Source organism: Mycteria americana, chromosome 17 (assembly GCF_035582795.1).
Source record: "Mycteria americana isolate JAX WOST 10 ecotype Jacksonville Zoo and Gardens chromosome 17, USCA_MyAme_1.0, whole genome shotgun sequence".
Lineage (NCBI taxonomy): Eukaryota > Metazoa > Chordata > Aves > Ciconiiformes > Ciconiidae > Mycteria > Mycteria americana.
The window spans coordinates 2,824,692-2,848,683 of record NC_134381.1 but is presented as its reverse complement, the minus strand read 5'-3'; the positions used below and the strand labels follow the sequence as shown (position 1 = coordinate 2,848,683).

At 46.9% G+C, this 23,992-nt stretch overlaps 3 protein-coding genes across 4 annotated transcripts in view; 1 reads left to right on the top strand and 2 right to left on the bottom strand.

Annotated features, from left to right (window-relative positions):
• PNPLA7 (patatin like domain 7, lysophospholipase) overlaps positions 1–5,803 on the bottom strand; it is a 125,165-nt gene extending 119,362 nt beyond the window's left edge. For both annotated transcript variants that reach the window (XM_075519829.1, XM_075519830.1), the window contains exons 1-4: positions 5,769–5,803; positions 3,173–3,238; positions 2,662–2,749; positions 1,945–2,027 (exon numbers count right to left, since the gene is read on the bottom strand). In XM_075519829.1, the coding sequence (XP_075375944.1) occupies positions 1,945–2,027; positions 2,662–2,749; positions 3,173–3,238; positions 5,769–5,801 (270 nt within the window). In that variant the 5' untranslated portion in view covers positions 5,802–5,803. The remainder of the gene's footprint in view (positions 1–1,944; positions 2,028–2,661; positions 2,750–3,172; positions 3,239–5,768) is intronic.
• Positions 5,804–6,898: 1,095 nt separating this feature from the next.
• Positions 6,899–7,583, top strand: MRPL41 (mitochondrial ribosomal protein L41). Its single transcript, XM_075519834.1, has one exon. The coding sequence runs from the start codon at positions 7,039–7,041 to the stop codon at positions 7,444–7,446; it is 408 nt and encodes a 135-aa protein (XP_075375949.1). The 5' UTR covers positions 6,899–7,038; the 3' UTR covers positions 7,447–7,583.
• Positions 7,584–9,625: 2,042 nt separating this feature from the next.
• On the bottom strand, positions 9,626–18,681 carry DPH7 (diphthamide biosynthesis 7). The gene is made up of 9 exons (XM_075519831.1): positions 18,434–18,681; positions 17,789–17,925; positions 17,259–17,346; positions 16,405–16,499; positions 14,571–14,737; positions 13,984–14,056; positions 13,072–13,137; positions 12,701–12,873; positions 9,626–11,652 (listed from the first exon to the last, which is right to left on the bottom strand). The coding sequence occupies exons 1-9, from the start codon at positions 18,569–18,571 to the stop codon at positions 11,030–11,032; spliced, it is 1,560 nt and encodes a 519-aa protein (XP_075375946.1). The 5' UTR covers positions 18,572–18,681; the 3' UTR covers positions 9,626–11,029.
• Between the last annotated feature and the right edge of the window lie 5,311 nt (positions 18,682–23,992).

The window sequence follows — 23,992 nt, the reverse complement described above, 5'->3', positions numbered from 1 at the left end:
ATTTTACCACGTGGAATTCTAAGCATTCTTTACTTACGTGCGTTACATACAAACAACTGCGTTAAACAATATTAAAGTTAAGAAGTTGCTGGCAACACACACAACTTCTTTTCATTGGGGGCTTTTTTGACCAAGTTCTATGTGAAGCCTGATCCGCAATGCAAAAGCAAGGTTCAGGGAGTAATCTCCCTCTGCAATGAACCACAGCCCCAGAACCGAATATTAAAAGCAGCACAGTGTCTAATTATTAAGTCCAAGTATTTGAATTCACCTCAACGAAGTTTAGCAGTGTGTGAGGCAGAAGGCTGCAGTTCACAAGAGGAAGTGTTCCTCAACAAGCAGTGACTAACAAAGCAAGGCTACTTACCTGTACCTTGTTTTCTCCACAGATGTTGTTTTTAAGTGCCCTAGCAATGCGAGTGCACACCTGGACTGGAGCAGGTTATCCCACAGGGATGTGCTCTGCCCATGGTCCCAAAAGGGGCCAGTCCCAGTCCTGCCTCACAGCTCCCCTGGACTGGAGAGTCCACCGGACCTGCACCCTGGTTCTGACTCTCCAGGACAGCAGGCAGAGAGCACTTATCGCAGTCAGAATTAAATAGCCTTTTCCTTCACCAACCATTTTGCACCTAGAGAAACAAGCAAGCAATAACCATTTGCTACGCTGAAAAGGGGTCAGAGTCCCCACCCGAGTAAGAGGCAGCTTTCCAGAGTCAGGCTTTATCAACAGTATCATACATACTAAAACTGCGCATGGAGTTCCAAGAAGTTGCTACATAGATTTTGGTAGGGAAGTGTTGAGTAGGGAAGTCACCTTGACCTCCAGGACCTATTGCACAAGCTTGTAACAAAACCAAATGCAAAATCTCTGCGCTGACATAGCCACTCACGACACCTCTGAAAAGATGAGTTCTTTTGACCGTGGTGTTAACGTCAATAAGAAACAAATTAATCTCACATTCCTCATACACTAAGTAGCTTCAAGGGAAGCATTATTTTGAGGAGAAAGACAGGAAAATTAATCTCCTCAGTTAGATGAAATCCAGGCAATCAGTGGTGAACACCTAGCATGCCTACTAAGATTAAGCTAATCCATTAAAGGAAATGTCTGTCTTCAGATTTCCTCAAGCCTTCTTGTTGCAATTTTCCAAGAAAAGCCACTTGCAAAGATAAAAGTAAAAAACAAACAAACAAACAAGAAGGACGCAAATACCAAAGAGGCATCCACAGCCTTGAAGGATTTAACCAACTGATGCAGAAACAGATTCCTGAGTGATGGAAAATTCTTGAGGAGACCTTTCAGAGTAACAGGACAGGAACAACATCAGGACAGGACCCTGAGGGCACAGGTGGTGTTCCTAGTGGCAGTCCAAGGCAAAGAAGTCAATCTTGGGATAAACCCCTCTTGAACAGTCTCTAATGAGACAGTTTGACAAGTCCTCCTTGCAATTCAGTACAAGAAAACAAGGGCTCGTATGCTGAAGTGCTTAGTGCTCTTCACAGGTAGACTGCAGAAAGGTAAATTTGAGTATCACGTGGGAAAGAAGGTGTCAGCTTTGAACGTAATGGCAGTACTGGAAGTAACATCTGAAAGGGACAATCCTGAATACAGGCACTGAATATCTTGAATATAATCCTAAATACTAAGAAAGATATTTAAACAGTCATCATCTCCATAGCAGAGTTAGATATTCACCGAGTTATCACTACACGCAGCGTCTGCAAATATTCTTGAAGGAGGTAAGGTTTGGCCAGAAAGAGAAGCTATTACTGTTCCATCAGCAATTCAGGCAGAATTCCAGGAATTCTGAAACATCCCCAAAATTCCAGTGAAATTTTATAGGTTGAAGCCAGGCTAAGCAAGTGAATTATTTCAAAGCTTACACCACCTGCCGAACTGGATTTTAATCTTTACTTCCCTCCCACCATGCCAGATGCGCTTACCTTTCTCATGATCTTCCGCCCATAGAACATCACTTTGTCTCGCTTGCGAAATCTATACTGAGGCACATGTGGCTGAAGTTGTTCTGAAACAGAGAAGCATCACGTCAGAAATCGTCTGCAGCTCTATGCTAAGGGAAACAAAACTGAGCACAGGCCATCAATTTTGCTACCTCCATAACAGCTGTGGCTCCCCTCTACTAAGCAGCAAGCTCTTGTGGCCAGCACTTGAAATTTAAACCAACACAAGATACCTCATTATCCAACTCTAGTTAGCCAAACCAGACCAGGGAAGAGCTGGCTTGAGGCTCTACCTAATCTCTGGAGGAGATAAAAGGCTCTCTAAACAGATACAAGGATCAGGTAACTTTAATCTCACAAAGGAAACCTCTAATTCACCTGTTTCTCATTGCTATAACAGTGAAATCGCAGCAGGCTTGAAGTTATGTGCATGCCAACTGATCCCAAGGCTATCATACACTAGAGAAATAAAAGCCTCGAGCGTCCTGCACGTGACAGTTATGAATCCTATGTTCAGGCCTGAATAAGTGAATTAACTCGAGTTCTTCATCCTTTTAGAGCTGTTTTCCTGCAAGAACCAGTACCGTCACAGCAAGCAATTATTACAAATTGGCACAGAATCTACCACATATTATTACAGAAATACTGAAGATAGTGAGAAAACTGTTTTTAAAACAGACATAGTTTCTGAGTACTTACTAGATTGTTTCACTCTTCTGTAAACGACAAACACAACAATTGCTATAAGTAGTAATGCGACTGCGGCTCCAATTGCAATTCCGGTCAGCTGTGAGAGGAATTTAGGGGGGAAAGAAGTTAGTAACTTCTAAAGTTGAAAATTATTAAGTAATTTTGGAGGGCTGAAGAACACTTAGCTCAGTAAGATGTCTAAAAGCCAAACACATTCATAAATACTTAATTTTTAATTAAAATATCACACGCAAGACGTTTAAACTACATCAGTGTCTCACTCATAAGCTCACATGCAAAATATTCGGCATTTTTCCCCCCAAAGACCTGTGAGCTGATCAACTCAATGTATGTGGGATGAAATAACAGGAATTAATTCCTGGCTCATGCACAGCAACAACGAAGAAACAAACACTTAGACTTTGACTGTGACTTAGTACAGTTCCTAGAACATCCAAGAAGCTACACAGTATTTACACACACACAATCTTTCATCCAGATGATTAAAGCTATACATTACCATAGTAGTCTGTATTCTGTCTTCTACAAACTGAATAATTCGTGTTCCACCTGCTGGTAACACAGCCTAGCACCAAAAGGAAGGTGAAATTAGTTTCCCACCACTGGCAAAAAGCCTCCATAAAAACATCTCAAAGCCTGGTCTGGCACATACAATGCAACTTGATTGTATTTTCCAACATCTTTCTTTCAACTACAGCCCACTTTGCAAACACAAGACATTCAGCAGAGAAGGGTCATTAGTGGAGTTCTACATTGGCATCAGTTCAATGCATTCCTAGTCTTAAAGCAGGGTCAAACAGTGAGGTGATAACTTTTTTTCATGATTCTATGTTATTCAGAGCTACAAGGACAAGAGTTGAACATAAAGGACTTTATGAGACTAAGAAAGTAAGTCATAAACCAGCAGATAAATTCACCATAAAAATAAAATTATGCACATGGGAAAAAGCTCCAACCTCAGGTATACAGTCCTGGGACCTGTGCCGACTACTGTTATTCAGGAAAAAAATCTGGCAGTTACAATAGTGTCATAAATGCCAACTCAAAACTTACCAGAACAGGGGGGAAAAAGCAAACTAAATACTAGGAACAAGTAGGAAACAAACCGAGTACAAGGACAGATATGTCCCCCTGTAAATCTTGAACCACACACGTACTTGAATCTTAAGTACTACATGCAGTTCTGGTCCCAGTTTTTGCCCTCAGTTCCAGATCTGGATGACCTCTTAATTTAGCTTTGCCACCACGAGAACAATGAAGTGCACGCCAAGAGTCGCCAAACTAGTCTCTCTCATGAACTTCATTCCAGTTCTACAGCGCACATAAAACTCCTGCCTGACCAGTCAACTCAAACAGATCGCTGCCTTAAGTTTGTCTTCTTCAGTTGCTTTAACACAGCGTATTGACAATTCATCTTCCCAACATTAGTCAAACTAAATCTATCACTATTATTATCAGACTATTGTTAGCGGGATTGTAGTGGAAAGTCACAAGAATTTGAAAAAAAAAAAAAGTTGAAAGTTTGTTAGCAACAAATACAACACGGTCTGGGAAAATACAGTGAGTTCTTGGTATAAGTCTGTTGTGGTCACTTAATTTATTTCCCCTTGACAGTGTCAGGGACATGCACAGTTCTTCTACTATCCAGGCCTGTACGATCTCAAACAATATCGACAATAGTAGTTGACAACTGACAGTCACATTGCTGCTACGTGAGGAGAAGAAACAAATTCAGGAGCAAAAGAATTAAAACACACATGCACACACTGAGCCCTCATGCCTCAATACAGAAAAACAACGAGGGAAAAAAGAAATTCAGACCTCCAAGAAAAACTGAGAGGTTCTTGCAAGGTTTCTCACAAACACTGCTGAAAACTTGATGTTCCCCCCACTTACTCTGCGGGGTATCTTTTCAAGCACTGGCAATCCTTCCAGAAAAGCAGAGAAAGCAAGCAGACAGGTTGCAACCTTACAGACACTCGAGCCATGTAAGCGATTATCGTTACATGACAGCATCTGAGGCAGGTACGAGGTCATGGTGAAGTCACCAGTTCTACAGGGCCCTCCCATCAGCCCAAGCCCGCAGGACCTCTCTTAGGAGGGCTACAGCCTTCACACGTGCCTTACACACCCTCAAGCAATTCTTGGAGACAAAACACATGTGGAGCAACCCTGAAAAGACCCTCACTTCATCAGAAAATGGAGCAACGATAGCTAAGAGTATGTATTAGCATAGCTAGCATTTGCCTGCTCTTTCCAATGATGCTGAAGTTTCATTAAGCAAATGAGAATTAACAGTAATTAACAAAAAGATACAGCTATGTAAATAATGCTCGCACTCATCCAGAGTACCAAGCACAAGAACAAGCAGCTCTGCTGCGAGTTTAACAGCTTCACGTTGCAATCAAAGGCAAACAGTGAGACGTACCCCATTTAGGGAGGGGTGGAAAACGCTTACCAGTGCCAAAAGCAAGGCCTCAAAATTAAGATTGACCAAGACATCAGAGTTCCTTGTAGCTCATGGGTCCACATGCCTACGTTTTGATTGCAGATATTGAATCTTCACAAAACACTTTTTAACTGCGTACAAGTAGGTTACATGTATTTTTTAGTCCTGAGAAGAACTATTTCCTACCATGGGCCTTGCCTTTCATTACTATGAAAGGCACCACGTGCCTTGTGGGACTATGAGTTTCGTATTTATGATTAAGAACAAATGCAAGAAGAGCTAGCTGCCAGCGAATTCTGCACTTCTTCCATCTTTAAGGCTAAAAACGTACTGGTGAAGCAAAAGGTACTTAAATCATATCATCCTGCTAACAGCTTAGAATATGAAGCAGAGTGCGAATGGTTGGCTGTAAAAAAATAAAATTAAAAAAAAATAATAATGAAAACATACACACATTAAAAAATGGGACCAATCTTGAGATTTTTGGAAGGATAAAACTCTTATCAGGAAAGGTTCTTTCAAAGTAAAAGCACTGCATCTAAAGACATTACCCGATGTGATCAAATTGGGTACAGTAGCCTTCAGCTTCCGGAAATACTAAGAGTGAAATAAATACGTCCAAAAATAACAGCAAAGCATACTGTACCTCAAGGCTGGTGCTGTTGCCTTCTTCATCCATGTCTGGAGGTGCAGAAGGACCAAAACAAAAAAACAAAAAAAAAAAAAAAAAGAGAAGACTGAGTTAAGAGACGACTGCACTCTCTAATCCAAACTCTGTTTGCCTCTGCAACGCGCAGCGTACCGGAACCGCTCTTCCGGTTTGGCAGAACAAGACAATCCAAGGGGAACATTTTTTGGTTTTACTTCATCATCTCTTTTTGACCAACAAAACCCAGGGAGTCTTCAAGGCAGAGCAGAGCCGCCGGTAACGGCAGCTACTGCCGGCCCCCGGGAAGCGGCACGCCAGGACGGCCTCACGCACTCGCCCCGGCAAGCGGCGGGCGCGCCGCTCGCTCTCAGCCAAGCCCCCCCCCCCCCCCCCCGGGAACGCCGCGAACGCCCAGAGAAGCGAGGCAGCCCCCGGCAGGTGCCCGCACCCCCGTGGCACAAACACAACGATCTCTGGGTCGCATTTTCTGTACGGAAAATGGAAACACCGGTTTTCGACTCGGCCTCGCGTACTGACGCGGGACGCTGACCGACGCTCGCTTTCCGGGGGAGAGCCTCACAGGAGCGAGCCGCAGCCCGGTCAGCGGGCCAGGCCAGGCCCGGCCAGCGCCGGGTCACCCCGCCTTTGCGGCCATCCCAGCAGGCCGAGCCCTCAGCCCCTGCCCGGCTCCGCTTCCCTCCTCTCCTTACAACAACTCACGGAACACGGTCGTTAAGAAACAACCTCCCGCCCGGGCCACAGCGCGCTGGCACCTCCCGTGCAGCCGCACAAGCCTGCAAGGCCCGGCCCCCCGCCGCCCTCCTCACCGAGCCCCGGGCACCCCGCGGCGGGAGCGGCCGGGCCCCCTCACCTGTCACTGCCGCCGCCGCCGCCGCCGCCGCCACCGCCCAGGCCGGGGTCAAAGGTCACCCCCGCGGGCCGGGGGCGAAGGTCGCGGAGGGAAGACCCCACCCGCCGCCGTCTGCCGCCAGGGAGCGGCAGGCCCCGCCCACGCCACGGGCTCCTCGCTGCTGATTGGCAGGGAAGCCCCCACCCCCGCGCCGAACGGCCCGCGTCCTCCGCAGGTTACGATAGGCGCTGCGGATTGGCTGGCGCGTCTCGGCCAATGGGAGCGGGCGGTGTTGGCGTGTGCGGAGGCGGGAGCGTGCCGAGGTGCGGGCAGCTCCGCGGGGTCGCTGCCGGTGCGTGAGGGGGACGCGGCCCCGGCCCCGGCCCCGCTGAGCCTTCGGTGTCCGCAGCGGCCGGCATGGGGCTGCTGACTGAGCTGGCCCGCGGGCTGGTGCGGGGCGCCGACCGCATGTCCCCGTTCACCAGCAAGCGCGGCCCGCGGAGCTACAACAAGGGCCGAGGGGCCAAGAAGCTGGGCGTGCTCACCTCCAACAAGAAGTTCATCCTCATCAAGGAGATGGTGCCCCAGTTCGTCGTCCCCGACCTGGAGGGCTTCAAGCTCAAGCCCTACGTCTCGTACCGCGCCCCCGAGGGCTCCGAGCCGCCCATGACGGCCAAGCTGCTCTTCACCGAGGTGGTGGCTCCCCGCATCGAGAAGGACGTGAAGGCAGGCACTTTTGACCCCAGCAACCTAGAGAAGTACGGCTTCGAGCCGACGCAGGAGGGCAAGCTCTTCCAGCTCTTCCCCAAGAACTACGTGCGGTAGGAGCAAGCAGCGGGGCTCCCGGGGCTGCTGTGGCCCCTCCGGCGCGCTGGGAAGAGATCGCCGTTGTGTGAGGCGCGGCCTGCACCAGCAAATACGGGACAGTTTCTGTCACTGGTTATTAAAAGCAAATCCTTCCACTTTGTCTTTCTGCAATGTCTGACTTAAATTGCTGTGGGGAAATTGGTGGTTGATTTCCCGCCCCTGACTAAGGAAAGCGTTACTTGAGTCTCGCGCTGTGCGTGTAGTTGTGTTGTGTATGCGTGCGGGTGTCCTGCTCTCAGAGAAGAGCTGATTGACCAGGCACTGATAATTAGCAGGAGGCAGTTTCTCTCCAGGCTGCTGAAACATCATTCATTCCTTCCTTCTGGGAAGGAATTCCCGTCTCCCGGGAACAAGGGAGGACAGGTCTTATCTCCCTGGGAGTCGGGAGTTCCCCGGCTGCGGAGAGCAGGCCACCGCAAGCCGAACGGTGCACCCGTCAGAGTGCGCTGCCGCCACTCGCGCCGAGCGGCAGTTGCAGCCCAAGAGGGAACGCTTCGACGGATTTACCCCAGCCCCGATGAAGTGTTCCGCTAAACCAGGAGCGAGACCTCCAACAGGCAAAACCAAGTCCGCGCCCTAAACTCTCTCTCTGAGGAGAGAACCGCAGCTTATACTGAATGTCATGTTTTTTCCAGACTTGCCCAAGCCTTAAAACTACTCTTTCTTTTAGAGTAAATTACAATACAGTTAATAGGTACATTTAATGTCTGTTCCTTAGCAGTGCAGCTGCTTGAAGTTGCTAGATAACTGTTTAAATTTGAAATGTATCTCAAGAATTGTTATTTTTGAGCATAGTTCCTACAAGGGCAGTGTCTTGCTGTTCATCAAATTAAATGGCTACAGGTGACACTTACAGAGACAGTTGTGTGCAACTGTTTAAAGTAGAAACTGCTAAATTCTAAATGTCTTTGGAAATAACACGTTTTCTCTGACACCCGAGTGCTGGAGTCTTTGACAAAATGGTTCTTCTGTGTGACAGTTCTGTGTCTGGGGACTGTAGCCCTCCCAAGGGGTACTCGGTTTTGGGGTTTTTTTTTTTATGGTTTTGTTTTTTTTTTTCCATGAGGTTTGCCAAATACGAAGTACTGCAAAGCTTAAGCATTAGACAATTAAATCACAATTAAAATGTTCACTTTTGGAGAAAGGAAGCATGTTTCCTGTGTTCTCAGTGAGCAACCAGTCTGTGATGATGACTGACAGATGCGTCCTTAAGCTGTTGTTAAAAACCACGTACTGTCAGGGCTGGATGGGGCTGTGAGGGCGGGGAGAGGATGCTGCGCTGGCTTCTGCTTCTTAGTGCTGCAGCCCCAAATAACTGCAAATGCCGTGGCTGGCATGCTTGGGCACGGAGGGTACAAGAATGGCATCCACAGCGGGGTGAAGGAAGGCACAGTTTTTCCAATTAATTAAGCCCGACCTGCATTTTTCACTTGTTTTTCAGCTCATCAGAATAATAGTTATACGCACACAGTTGCTTTCTGCCTTCGGCTCGGGATGCTGTTGCTGTTGGCAGAGGCGGTGCTTCGCCCCTTCCTTTGGGAGATGTCACTTTCTTCAGCTCCACCTCATGCTTCCCGGACAGGACAACTGTTCGCAGTTGGTTGGAGGGGGGTGGAGGACAGTCGAACGCAAGGCGGGGGAGCGGGAGATCCTGTACCTTTTGATGCTGATACCACCTCGGTCTTGAACAAGTCGCTTGCCTTACCATCCCTACATGAAGGCAGATTATAATCGGAGACTCCCCATTTCTCCAGGCAAAGCCAGGACTAACACAATGCATAAATCAAGTGCCCCAGACTTGTCAAATTCTACGACGCTGCTCCAGCTTCGCTAACCTCAGACTGTTTCCTCTTGATCCCACACGGCAATAAAAAAGCACTACAACCTTTTAAGACGGAGTCCTAGTCAAAACCCATGTCGTGACGGGGTGCTCCCTCGGTGTTCCCACTGAGGTGTGAGGACTGGATTGTCTACTCTGACTTCCAAGAGCTTTCAACACCACCACCAAACGGCCTCAGAGAGACTGAGCCGTCACGGGATGAGGCAGAAGGTCTGTGACAGACTTTATAAAATCAGAACGACCAAGGAAGATAAATCACTTATATTGATTTTATTTTAGAAACATCCAAAAATAGGGTGTTGTTTTTTTTTTTTTTAACAAAAGCTCTTGTTCACAATACTAATATGAATCTTCATGTAATGGTGCTCAAGAATGTTTTCTAAAATACACATTCACCCGTGAAAAAGGAGTTTCAAAGCAGTAAAATTCTGATCTGCTGTACCTTGTCTGCAGCACTGTTACAGACAGATAGATACCTGTTGCTGGTGTTTCTTTCCCTCCAGGCAACTAATTCTTTAGGACCCTCAAAGAGAAACCACACAAGCTCTAAGTTATCTAGTTTAAGCTTTTTTTTTGTTTCTAGGACAATAATAGAGAAAGTGTTCCAGAAATGGGGTTTTGCTGATATTTCACAGTGCAAAAAGAAAGCTAATGGAGCAACCATGAGAAATTCTGCAGCCATTCCTGGAGGTAGTTAGGGCAATGTTGGTAAGATTTTGGTTTCTGTACTTGCTTATTTTGAACTTAAAAGATGTCAGGAAACTACTTTTTGGAGGTTTTGATCTTAAAGCTGTTCACCTTTAAAAAACTGAAATATCTTGACTTTGGACCTCAATGTATGTCTTGCTGCGGAGAGCGGAAAACGTGCGTTTGATGCCAAGCGGCTATGGGGGTGGTTAAGTGTGGCCCTAAAACACAGCGGGGCTCGCTATACAATTTATGCTAAATCAGGTTGTGCTTAGCTTGGAGAGCGATAAAGTGAGATTGCAATCCAGTGATGAGTCTGATGTAAAATTAGGCTGTGCAGATAGACCAGAATCCTTCCAAGAATGGCCCTGCTCAGAACAGAGCTTCCTGTCGCTGAACCGCCGTCTGTCATAGCAGTCAGTCTGGATTTCCTTCTAAAAAAGAATTTCTCTCTCCTCAAGATCACTATCAGCACACTGCACTGTCAGTGTCTGGACTGTCTCTGAGCATCTTCTCAAAGTACTTACTAGTTTACAGATCACACAGCAGCTACACGCACAGCTAAGCCTCTACTCATGGCCTTTTCCGAGACATTTGGGGACACCTCTGACCACACACCGTGTGTTTGTCTACATGTGGCAGCACAGACAAGTTTGGTTTGTGATGGAAGGAGGAGAACGGGCTTAACAGATCAATCGTACAAATGCAAACCAGGCTTGAAGGGATTCAAATCTAAGGTACAAACAAGCAGCCTTTGAGAGGAAGGCTGTCCTACTTTGAACTAGTACATTAAGGGAAAACTAAATAGATGCGTCTGTACTTGACCACACACCTCAAAGCAAAGGCTTTCCTCGGTGCTGAAAATAAAACACCAGTAATTCCATCAGTATCGGCCTTAAAAGCCTCACAAGCTCAACAATAAAACTGGAAAAGCCCAACAGAAGGTAGACAGGGCATAAACTCAGATGTCGCGCTCAGTGCAGGAGTTTTCCTACCCCTCTCCCTTGGGACTGGTCAATGCAAACTTTCACCTGTTCTTTCAGACGGAGATCTAGTACTTGGCATCTCCAAAGGGGTCACCAGGCTCATCTCCCACTTCCAGACATGGAGGATATTGTCATAGAAAGAACAAGTTGCTACAATGCTCATTTCTTTTGGGCTGTCTAGAGACCTGGTTGAATCACCGCTTCTGTCCAGGCCCGTTCCGTTGGGTCTCTTAGCTCCTGAGTCAGAACCGCTGGCTGACTCGGGATCTCGCCCTCGGTCAGGGCCCCCAGCCAAATCTAAACTCCCCTTTAAATCAGAGCCCCTAACCCGGTCAGGATCCCCAGGCAGCTTAGGACCCCCTTCTGCTTTGAGCGGCAAGGCAGGGCCTTCACTCTCCTCATCCAGTATTACATCAAAAGTAGCTGTAGGAGACTCATAAATTATCTTCAGGTTTTGGACCTGCAAATTCAGTCTCTCATCTCCTTCCTCTGATCTTCCCACAAGCTCCTCCAAAGACTGGCACGCAGCAGCGGAGTCCTGCGTTGCACTCAAGGAATCTCTCGGACAGAGCCGTGACCAGTCAGCCCCGTAGGCCAAGGAGTTGTGCAAGACATAGGATGACAGGATGATACATTCCTCCATGTTTTCCGCTTAAAAAAAATAAAATAAAAATATTAAATGAGCAGGAATCAAGTTGTGAAATGGTTTGTTGCAGACTGCTCACACGCCATTCAAGCACTGGCTGTGTCCTACAGGAAGAGTTCTCTAATAACAGAGTTAAGCATTCCAGGAGAAAGGAGGTTCTGGCTCTCCTGACAATTTTTCAGCCACCTCTCATTAGCCTTGATTTTCCCTGATTCAGTAAGCAGACAGGAGAAGAATTAACGTGCATCGTTATTCAAAATACCTAAAAAGGCTCAAGAAAGACAAGATGTATCACACAGCGATCGCCACTGAGCCATAAATACAACTGGTAAGATTGCCAGACCAGGTTCTGGTTATTAATAAATTGCAGATGTGTTCTTCCCATGAGCTTTCAGCATTTGACTCTGATATTAAATGGACATCAAGTTCCTCTCTTCCCCATACAGTGGAAATGTTATCCTCATTTCGCAAGCTGTGCATCTGCCCAAGGCCTGAAGAAACCTAGGAAGGCAACCATTTTATGCAAGATTGTATTTGTAATGTAAACGCAAACAGCTTTTAATCATGTAAATACCATCTGATTCACATGGAGAGCTTATTCATGTTATTCTAGATTAACCAGACTGCACAGCGCTTCCCTTCTGAGGCAATAACCAATTCACCAGCAGGTCAGTAACTTCTGCTGACAGTAAAGCATCACCTGACATTCAGGAGAACCTCTTTGAACCATCAAAATGAATACAAGCCAGAATAGACACATCAATAGGTAATGCCTTTACACCGAGACAAACAGGCTTTCTTCCCATGAAAAGAAGTTATGAGAGATTTACACATGAATAATGACAGTGCCTTTATGCAGCCGATCAGGCCAACAGTGAGGATACATCTGGGAAAGCTGGAAGAGTTACTTCAAGTTGGAATAAAAGTCTGTGGCTATTAACAACATCTAGATCTTTCCAGCAAGCTCAGAGCTGGAGTCCCCCCATTAACCTGGAGTAGGAAAGGAGAGCAGCAGAGCAGCACAAGAGCAGTGCTGTTTCACTGAACACTCACCCATGCTTCCACGGCAGTCAAGGATTTTGAATCCACTCTGCATGCAGGCTGCTAACAGCACAAAATCACAGGTTGGGTGCCACTTCAACCTCCAAACTCCACCTTCAACATGGGTGTCTGCCAGCGGCTGCTTCATGTTCCTGGTGTCCCACAACAGCACGTGCTCATCATAGCTGGAGACGTTATCACAAATAAATATGCAAACAAGCAGCAAAGCTGATTCAGTGCAACAAGTACAGGAGAAAATTAGGAAAGATCGCATGCTCTTCATCACACTGAATGTCTGGAGAGACCACACCTTGAGCAGCAGTAGCGCATTCAAAATAACAGAGGCTGGTCACACTAGCGAAGAGCAGCTAGAAGGGATTTACCTGCCAGTAGCCAGAAGATTCTCCCGGTGGGGACTGCACTGAATGCTGCACACACCCATTGAGTGTCTGCAAAAGAGTAACATACAGCAGAGGGAAGAGACAGCAACGTACAACTTGAAGGGATTCTTCCTTGAATTTCAAGGATTTTGGGTCCACATAACTCCACATCAAGGTGTCTCAGAAAAGGAGAGCAAGGTGAACTCAAATTTCAGCCCAGTGAAACACACAGGCAGAATTCCATCTACACAGTCCAACAGCCTTTCCAGGGCAAAACTTCTACTCACATAGTCTCTCAGCACAAATGTTTTCTAGTAACAGTTGTACCATCAACTGCCCGTAAGAATTTCAGCACAACTCCATTCCCACCAGACTTTACTCCCAACATGAATATTTCCATAGCAATAATCCCCAGTGTATTTTAAGGTTACATATAAAATTTGTGTTGTATACCTAATTTTGAAATTTCACCCCATTTTAGGTGTTGAGAGATATATATATTGCTTTAATCATATTCTAAAAGATATGTTATGCCACCAGAAAAAAGAGATTACTTCAAATGAGTGAACAGTGGAGAATAAAATATTTTCTAAAAAATTTTCCATAATAAGATAACCAAAATTAACATACACAAAAATTCCCAAAATAAAAGTGTAAATCAGGATCCTTCTTTTAGAAAGAAGCTACCACCACCTTCATGTGAGCTGTTGGTTTATTATATTGAAGGACACAGAGAGGAAAGTTTCAACCTGAAATTGTCCTGATGAAAAAAATCTAACAGAGGTTTCCACTTGCCCAGGGAGGCAGAAACAGGACTGCACGTCTCTGAATTCAGTGGCTTGGGAAGGGACACGGTAGCACCATATGTTCACACACGATAGCTTTAGGGTCCAGCTGCAGACTTGGCTTGCTTACCTCCTGCTGGTGAAGACAGGAGTCTCTGGGCTGCGCCTGGTGTCCCAGCCCTTCAGCAGGCTGTCATCCCCTCCTGCCCAAAGACAAACATTGTCCCTGAACACCGTCCGAATGACCAGTGCAGGGCACCAAGGCAATGCAGTTAACACTGAGCTGATGCTTTTCAGCCCTAGGATCTCATAGCATTTAACGGACATACCAGACATCGCTTGAGGCTCACGGTACTCATCACCACAGAAGAGACATGCATTAACACCACCCTCACTTTGCTATGCAAAAAAATTTAGAAGAAAAAAAGACTGGACTCTAGAAGCTTTCTGCTCTCTTTTGCACACCGCGAGAGATTAACATCTTTTTTGCCAATAGCCAGCCAAAGTACAGTTTAAAAGGCACTGCTTCTCCTAATTAACTCCAACCGCTTCCCACAATCAAGAAGCCTTTTACCCCTAGCAGAGGCCCCAACCCTTACAAGCGGTGTGATGCACGCAGCGTACCCAGCCCTAGCACAGACTCCCAGCCCTACACACATCCCTAAACAAGGTGCCCCCCACCAACACCCCCAAATGAGATTCCCAGCCCTTACAGACCTGAATACACAATATCGGTGTCCCAGTAATTAAAAGCAGCAATCCAGGCCTCAAATTTGTGAGCTTCCCACTGGTTCAGGACATGCACAGAAGGAGCAGATTCATCTATGGAGAAAAGATTCAGCTTCCCCTCTGAATCACTGCTGATCACTCTCAAAGGACATCCACTACAGTGGAATACAGAGAAAACATTAGAAATTACTGAAACTCATGTCCTAAGAAGCTGTTAAGAGTCAAAAATAGCAGCCAAAGTATATATAGTATTATGTTCTGTTATCTGTCTATGTTTGATTCAACTAAACATTGATAGAAACCGGTAGTGCAGTGGAAGGAATACAGTTCTTTTTAGCTTCAGCCCATCCCATCTTAAAATCATCTACATCAATGATCCCCATTCCCTGATGTCACAGGGGAGCAAACCCTCACACTCATGTGAGGGAAAGAAAACCAGCCTTGGGTCTTTCTTTGTCCTAGCTGCGTAACTTGACTTCGCACATGCTTGATATTACACCAATAAACAATTCCTTATGAAGAGGGATTTTTTTTCCTCCAAGTCAGACTGACAAGGACCTCTCAGAGTCTCTTCCCTCTTCTGGAGTACAAAGAAATGTTTTCTTTCCCTGCTATCACAGGCATCTGAAGCACTGGCTGATCCCGACCTTTCCTGCTCTCTTCCTGTGGCATGGTACAGTTGCAGTTTCTGGACACAATGGACTTGGAGCACTGGCAAAAGCTTTGCAGCTCACAGCGGACAGACTTTCTGACATTCCCTGACATGAACTAGGTACCTTCTCTTTGGTTACCTGCAATGGTAGGTACTGATTTGGTGACTCAGGGCTTCTTTCCAGTTCTACATCATATGCTAGTTATTAAACCGTACTGAATCTCCCAAATTTCCACACAAGAGAGAGAGGGTCACCTCCTTCCTACACAGATGTGAAGGCTGCACGTTCGGCTTCTAGAAGGGGTTATTTGTCTCTCAAGTGACAACAGTGACAGGCTTTAAAGGGACTTTTCATCATGGCAACAATCATCTATCTTGAAGGACAGAGACAAGGGGAAGAAGGAATGTAAGGAAGAAGAAACCAGAACTGGGAATTCTACTTATTTATTAAACAGCATGCACAAAAACAGTGCTTTAATTAGCAAAAGCTACTAAATATTTGCCCTACAGCATTAAGCACATGACTGCCTGATCCCCTCAGTTTCCAGCCTCACACCAAAGGCACCACTCTCTGTTTTGACTTAACTTGCAGAAAACATACACCCTACCTCTTTCAAGGTACAGCTAATTCATGTTATTTCATGCAGTAATGCCATTTCTGAAATCAAACGTATGAGCATTTAAGAGAGGACTGAGCCACTTCCAAACCAATTCTCTGCTGTTTCTCACTAACCCATGTTTAAACTTCCTACACGTGCTATTATTAGCAGTTCTCAAGCAGAACTTCACACTAAAATTTCAGCTGTTCTAAGAGCAGAGTTGGAACCAGTGGATCCATCTGCATCCCATTCTGGTCTTTCCTTTTAGCAAAGGCAACAGAAGACGTGTCCCTGGCTCACCTGCCGCCATTCACCATAGCACAACCTCACACCTGTTGTTGGTTTAGTCTCTGTTACAGTGGCCACGGTATGTGTTCTTGTTCCTTTGTTACCCTTGCTCTGCAAATAGTAACTTCTAGAGAAGGTGCAGGGAGACAGCTGGGACCAAGAAAGTCTTAAGCCACTTCACAAAAAGCCACCAAAGATTCATTCATCAAAGTCCTCAACTTATGCCTGAAAACTGTCACACACACGACGACCTCCAATACCAGCCTTTATCTCCCATCCTCACCATTGCTCTCGTCCTGTGGACCAGTCTAAAGACAAGGCCAGACGCTGTGCACCGAGATCGACCCTGAAGCATGGCTCCAACGAGCAGCTGTTCTTCTACTGGAAAGAAAAGGAACGGGTTAAGACTGGGAAGACAGCAGGTACATAACAACACTTGGACTGCTTACTCCTACGGCAGGTGTTTTCCAGAGACCGACGAGCATGTTAGGGTCCCACATTGAAGAAGAGATGAAACATCCCATAGCAACATACAATTGCTTAGTACTAGCTGAAGGGCAAACATATGCATACACAGGATCCCCACCCTTCTGCTACCCATCTCCCACCAAATCGCCCTTAAACTTTGCTTCCTCTCAGTGAGCGATGAAGTGCAGGAGAAGTGATGACGTGACTGTTGAATTCCCTTATAGACTGGCGTCCGTTTTCTTCGCTCTGTGGGAATGGCTCTCTTGATTGCTCCTTTCTCTCACCAACTGAAAGAAACCCCTCTACAAAATTCTTCCCTGTTTTTAACAACTTTGCATCTTCTGCTGTGTTTACCAGTTAGTCCATACTTATTCTCAAGTGCCAGTTTCCAGGGTTTGCTTCTGCTCCCCTCATGCCTCTCATCTCCCACACTCTGCAGGTGGGTAGAGCCCAGCCAGCCTCTCTGGTGCCATGCACAAATTTGTGGGATTTATGAGAAACATCATCAGAAGACAAAAGAAGAAGTGTTTAAAAAGCTAAGCGTACTGAGGAAGCCATGGAAACCATACAGCTTTCCTACACGTCTCTGAACACTGCTAATAAATCCAGAGATGTATTAAATCTGGGTTAAACACAGCTTCAACAGCAGCAGGTGTTACAGCCACCTACCTCGCTTCCAGTCAGGTGGCAAAACTCCACGGCGCCTGTGGAGGTTGCAATGCCAACCATGGGATGTTCTGCAACAGGAATGTGACACCTAAAAGATGAAGTTAAACAAGCCTTGAATGTCCATCTTTCTTGTATTTAAGGAGGAGAGCAAAGTCATAACTTTTATTCCAGGATGCACAAGGAGAAGGTACTTGACCAAAAAAATTTCATGAAGAAAATCTAAGGCTCCTCAAGTTCCCACAAACCTGCATGGAGAGGATTATATATAGGGGAAATCTACTATATAGTATTATATAAACAAAAGAGGTCCACAGTCACTCACTGGCTGTTCATAAATAAGCTGAAGAGCGTAACAGAAATGAGCACAGCCTTTGCTCACTGGAGCAAAATGGAGAATACGTCCCTCCAAGAAGCCAGGGACAGTTTAGTTAGTAAATATTACTGTTGCTGCCATACCAACAGCCAAAACAGGACCCCAGAGGGACAGACCACGCTGCTGTGAGCTCCAAGCCTCGACAGGCCAGCATTACCATTTGATGTCCAGGATGGCGGCAGTGTCAATCCTCTGGATTTCGGTCAGCGGGATGAAAGGCTGCTCCTCGTTGTAATGATACAGGTAGAGGCGCCCAGTCCGGTCACAGGCCCCGCTGCTTCCTCGGGAGTCAGGCTACATCAAAAATTTGAATTAAAAGAGTAAGCTTAGCCTCCCCCAGACCTCTCCCCACCCGAGATCTTGCCAGGAGCGGCCGGCAGGAGCAGGACAGAGGGCTCCCGCTTTTCAGGTCCCTCCCTTAAGCCGCCACAGCTCCCTCAGAGCAAGCCATGCTCACCGGCGGGGCCCGCTCAGCCCCACGCGCTGCGACCACCTCAAGCCAACCAGCTGGGACACGGCACGGCCCCACAGCGCGGGGACTGACAGGGCCAGGGCCGGGCGCGGCGCTGGGGCGGCCGAGGGGGCACCCGAGGCGCCGCTGAGGCACCCGGCTGAGGTGGCCCGCGAAGGGCGGGAAACCACCGCGCGTCCGGCTGAGGTAGCTGAGGCGGCCGGGGGGACCCCCGGGCCCGGCCGAGGTGGCCCGCGAAAGGCGGGAAGCACCCGCCGAGCCCGGCCGCGGTGGCTGAGGCGGCCGGGGGGTGGAAGCGAGTCCCGGTGCGGCGCCGGCCGGGGGCCTCACCGCGGGCGGCGGTCGGAGATGGTAGGTGCCGCAGGCCAGGATGCTGTGCCAGCCCTCCACCGGGCACCACTCCACCGCGTCCGCGCTGAACTCCGTGTCCACCACCTGCAGCGTCCGCGTCCGGCACGGCGCCGCCATCTCAGGGCGGGCTCATGCTGCGCGGGGCGGCGGGACGGCTCCGGGACGGCTCCGGGGACGCCGCGCCCCGGAACCGCCGCCCGTCTGCTTCCCGGTCAGGGGCGGGGCGGGCCCGGCTCAGCCCGCCGGCAGCTCCGCGGGCGGTGCCGGCCCCGCCCGGCCCCGCCGCTGCCCAGCCTGAACGAGGAGCCATGTGGCCCAAGCCGGGCTTGTTGGCACAAGCAGCTCCGGCACTTGCTGAGCTTCACCCTTAGCCGCCCTCGGATGAGGCTTTTTTTCCATGAACTCGCCCAAGCTCTTTCCAAACGCAGTCTTCTAGCACCCACCGCGTCCTGCGGAAAGGGGTCTGCAGCTCAAACGCGTGTTAGGTGAAGGACTGCTGCTCAGTTCTAACCCAGCAGCTGCTAGCTAGGGAGAAAACCAGCATTAGTATTCCCTTGGCATGCTCCCTCTGCTGCTCTTGAAGACCTGCCTCATCCCTGTCACTCATCTCTCTTCCAGAGTAGAAATGTGGTCAACGTAGCTGTGCCTTCGCAGAAACTGTTCAGACCATGGAGGGATCCTGCTCCCCGCCCTCAGCCTGTCCCCTTTCCTCGCAGTCCTTTCCGAGACAGAGGGCGAGAACTGCGCACCCAGGATGCGGCACACAGCCAGTTTATGCCGCGGTGCTGCTCTCTGCTCTGCCGTCCGTTCCTTGAGCCTGGTTTGCTGCTGCCATTGCTGCTGTTCCCCAAGCAGAAATTTCTGCAGGACCGTGTTTCACAACCCAAAGGTCCCATTGCTAAGTGCAAAGAGTCAGCTATGGGCTCGTCTTTTGATATTTTCCCACAAGCAACGCTACATTTATTGACACTGAATTTCATCTACCGATCTATCTCATAAGATCCTTCTGCAATTCTTCACTCAGCTTTTATTATATTATTATTACACTGAATAACCTCAGCAGTAGATGTTGTCACCTTCCTGCTTCATTACTTTTCCCCCATTATTTTTTAATATATTGGGCATCCAACTGTTGATTTCCGTCCACCAAAAAACCCCCTCCCTTTAACTCTTCCTTTCCTGTCTTTTAGACAGTTGTTTGTCCATGTGATGACGTTCCCCCTTCTCCCATAGCAGCTTTTTTTTCCTTAAGTGCCTTGACAAAGTCATGATCAAGCACATTTTGGAAGCTCAAGCAGCCGTACCAACCAAACCCCTTTATCCCCTGCTTGTTGAGGCCATTAAAACAATTCCAATGGGGTTTTGAAGCACAACTTCCCTGTACAAAAACTGCGTTCACTCCTCCCCCATATTTAGCCATTGATGCTGCATCTATGAATTTGCTACGTGCAAGTGCGATGTTCACCTGGCTGGAGTTTGCCACACCTGCCCCAAAACTCCTTTGAGAAGCTGTTGTCCCGTTTGCCATGGGTACCGAGGGAGAGGTTACCACCCCAGCTGGTAGCTCAGCTTATTCATCCTTGAGCTCCCTTAGAGCCCGTAGGTAGCACCGTCTGGTCCTGGCAACTTGTTACTGCTCATTTCATCTGAACTTTAATCTCTCCTAAAAGCACTTCAGTTTTAAACAGATTCTCTGTTGAGCTCTCCATATGGAAGTATTCCTGTGTGAACTCCCCCAGCTCTTTCACAGTGAGCCCATATGCAAACAATTCACTTGGTTTTTTTTCTGCTGGGACTTTATCTTCAGGTCAGACCTTCCCTTTACTGTGCATCACATCTACTGACTCTGGCAGTCTCCCTGCTCCTGATTTTTTCAAAGTTATTTGTACAATTCTTATGACTTGAGTGTTCTTCATATTCCATTTTCCTTTGCATTATTTTGGGGTTCAGGTTTTTTTGTTTGTTTGCTTTTTCTCACACTTCACCTGCCAAATCTTATTCTTTCCATCTTCTGCATTTGGACACGAGTTCAGTTTATAAAAGATTTCTTCTCACTCTATGAGCATCCCACACACTGCTGTTTAATCACACCAATCTCCTTTTGTTCTCTCTCAATTCTGTTTTGATGGGTGGTAAACATTTGCTCCTGGCTCCAATCTGGTGTCTACACTGTCTCCACGCCACCTGCAAGCATTTAGGTGTTTTAGCTGCCCCTTTTACCTACACCAGTTTCATTTAAAATTAAATCACCACCACAGATGAAAAATGAAAACTTGCAAGTATAATCCTATGGGTGTATTAAAGGCTCAAATATCAAAAGGTAAACACTGAGCCCTGCAATACATTATATTTCAGATTTTGTGTTCCTTAAGCCAGCCATGATTTTTATCAGCTTGAATTGTGACTTTTGAATGTTTGGGATTGGTAATACCACCCTACTTCGATATGAAGGAGAGCACCTGGGGGGGAAGTATCAACATTTCATGGTGCATTTACACAGTGTGTGCAGCCCTGCGTTACAGCCAGCATCAGTAACGCTGCAGGTTCCTGATGTGAGCTGGATTTGCCACTTTGCAACTGTGACAGAAATCTTTCTCCAGACTCTCCCAAAGGGTCTGGAAGCCCATGGGGTCACCCTGGAACTGGCTTACACCAGCAAATGTTCACCCACTCCTGGCGACTCAAGATCAACCAGTGTGACCCACCAGCAGGAACTCCTTCAGGCCCGGACATCCCCATCAGCTGCACAAGATGCCCCATGCGTTCACAGAGACACAGCAGCATGGCTGGTGGCAGAGCCAAGCCGGCACTGGCCTGAACAGCCAAATTCTGCCTCCCAAAAGCACACTAATGAGCAGATCCTCAAGCAGCTTGACAGGCATCACAGCTTAGAGATAGATGGCTGTACAACAGGCTGTGGAGGTGCGGAATACCCGGATCCCAAACCACTGCACTCGTTCTCTCTCTCTCTCTCTCTCTCTCCATACTTGTCATAGCCCTGCAAGTCTTTCCCCCCAGAAATCTTTTGGAGCTCCTCTTCCAAACAGATGTTCCTGTCTAGGAAGCCTGACTCATTAAGCCTTGTTTTGGTCCACAGGTGAATCAGGGGTGCGTACAAACAGAGTACTCCATGCTTCAGAGAACCAAGGAATAAGACATAGATGCAGGGTTTTTTTCTTCCCTGCAGAAAACATCTTAGATGGAGACCATCTCCATCAGGATAAGTCCTTGAAAAGTTGGTTCATTTACCAGTACTGCACAGGCCTGCTCCACGTGACCACATACTCTAACCCTGTGCTTTTCTAGATACTCACCCATATGAGGATATTAATGTCAGCCTGCTTTCTTTAAGAGGGGAAAGGAGGTCCTTTACAAGAGAGCTTCATCCTCTGAAAAACCACATAGGCTATATGGAGCAGAGCTGCCCTATTCATGTGTAACTGGTTCCTTTCTGACACACCTTACAGAAAGGGAAGATCTCTGTAAGTTACAAAGATCTTCTGCCAGAATCGCTGATCACACAAGTCCCCACACCAACCAGGAAAAACTGTTCTGCAGGCAGCAACATGCTTACTGCAGTCCCCTTGGGACCTTTCTAAAAGTCAAAATCCCTATAGCCACCTCCCTCCCCTGGCACAAGGACAGTCTGGAGTCAAGGGTTACACACTGAAGTCACTACCTATGTTATTTCACCAAGCCCTTTCAGGATGTCCAGGCAACTTGTTATGTTTCATCCGGTTGATGGTCTAACAGACCCCTAACCTAGTGGGCATCTTCCCACCTGCTTCAGCCCTTCCTCCCGTCCCCTGCCCTCCCCATTCACTGGTATCAGGATTGCCCTAAGCACCCACCGTCCTATTTTTGCAGACTCTTTAGCTTGAGTCTTACCCTTCCTTCATTCCCTTCATCTGCCGCTCAAGAGGAATCTACCTGCTGCCCCACCAGGGCTTCCTCTGCAGTCTATCTTTGTCCTCATTTCTCCTTGCAGCAATATTACAAACGTTAGGACTAACCACGACCACTTTCCCTGCTCAGTGCTGCAGAAGTGTTTAAATGCTCTAAGACTGCACTTCAGTTTGCTAAACATGATTATTGGTAATCCAATGGAAACCTGGCATGACAAATAGCAGCCTTTTAAAAAGGAAAAAAAAAGTCAATAATTCTGCCCTTTTCAGTGGATTACCTCGAATAAAAAAAAAAATATTCCTTATGTCCCATTTTATATTAATCAAAAACTGTACAGTTCATTTAAAGCAAAGAATTGAATGTTTCCTTCAGAAAAGTATCACCCATTACAGGAAAATTTCATTAGGTCCTGCTTGACTTCTCCATATTTAAGGGCATTTTAGGCCGCCTGAACAGAAAAGTTACAGTATAACCATGAATTAAGAGTTGCAACTTGACAGTGTGCCTACGAAGTGAACTTCCAGCAGGAAGCTTCAGAAGTTATTTCCCAAGATGCTTAAAGCCAAAGTATGAAAACCCACCCAAATACTAATAATTAGGAACTTCCTGTGCAGATATCAGAAACATAATATAATATTGGAAGTCCACAGCAGTTCAGTTTTTCTAACAAACTGAATACAAGCAAGACCAACATTGCAACATGAAGTGGCAAAGTGAATCCTGATTGAGAAGTGAAATTCTTAATGGCTTTTACAAAAAAAAAAATTAAATACCTATTTCACTAAGCACTCCAAGAAAGGCTCTGCATTAAGCATTCAGCAGCTCACATTCTTCTACTGTGGAGTAAGACTAACACCTGGCACTAAATTATCCATTTAGTTCTTCAGGAAACTCAGTTGATATTCCTTGTATTTCTAAGGCAAAAATGAAAAAGCTTTCAGATTATACATGACAAAATGTCTGAAAAGAAAAACAAGCGTGTACTCTGCAAGTCAAATCCTCCTCCTGTATTATTTTTACTCATTACTACATTAAAAAAAAAAATCAAAAAAGTGATTCTTGGATTGATGGCATCTCTTTAAAAAATGAATAAATAACTCAAATTACCAAATATTAGATCATTTAAACATATCTGCACATCACTATAGTATTTGCTATGCTTACGGGGAAGCCACAAGGGCAACCACATCCACACACAGCTGACTACCTGAGCTTCCCTACAACTACTTTATACACAAAGGTTTCATAACAAGAAAGCTAATTCAGCTTTCTAAAAACACTGGTTGCTTAAATCCGAATCTCCCAGCAGCCCTTCTCTGAAGGCTGCGACACGCTATCGCTTGCCTGTATGCATAGATCCCAGATGGTCCCCTACACTCCGCTCCAGTTTCTGGTGCACTGGTTCCCACCGAGTAGGTATTTCCAACGTCCAAGTGTGACTGTGCTCTGAAAGCAGCTGGAAGGGAACGGGAGAAAGCTAGAGAGTAGACAATGATTCATTCCAACCTTTACTTTGTTCGCCACCCCCCCCCCCTTTTTTTTTTTTTTAAATATAACTTCCATGCAGAGTTCTCCAGAGTAACTGCTGATGTCGGAGCCTGCCTTCTGGCCTTGGCACAGCCACAGATACTT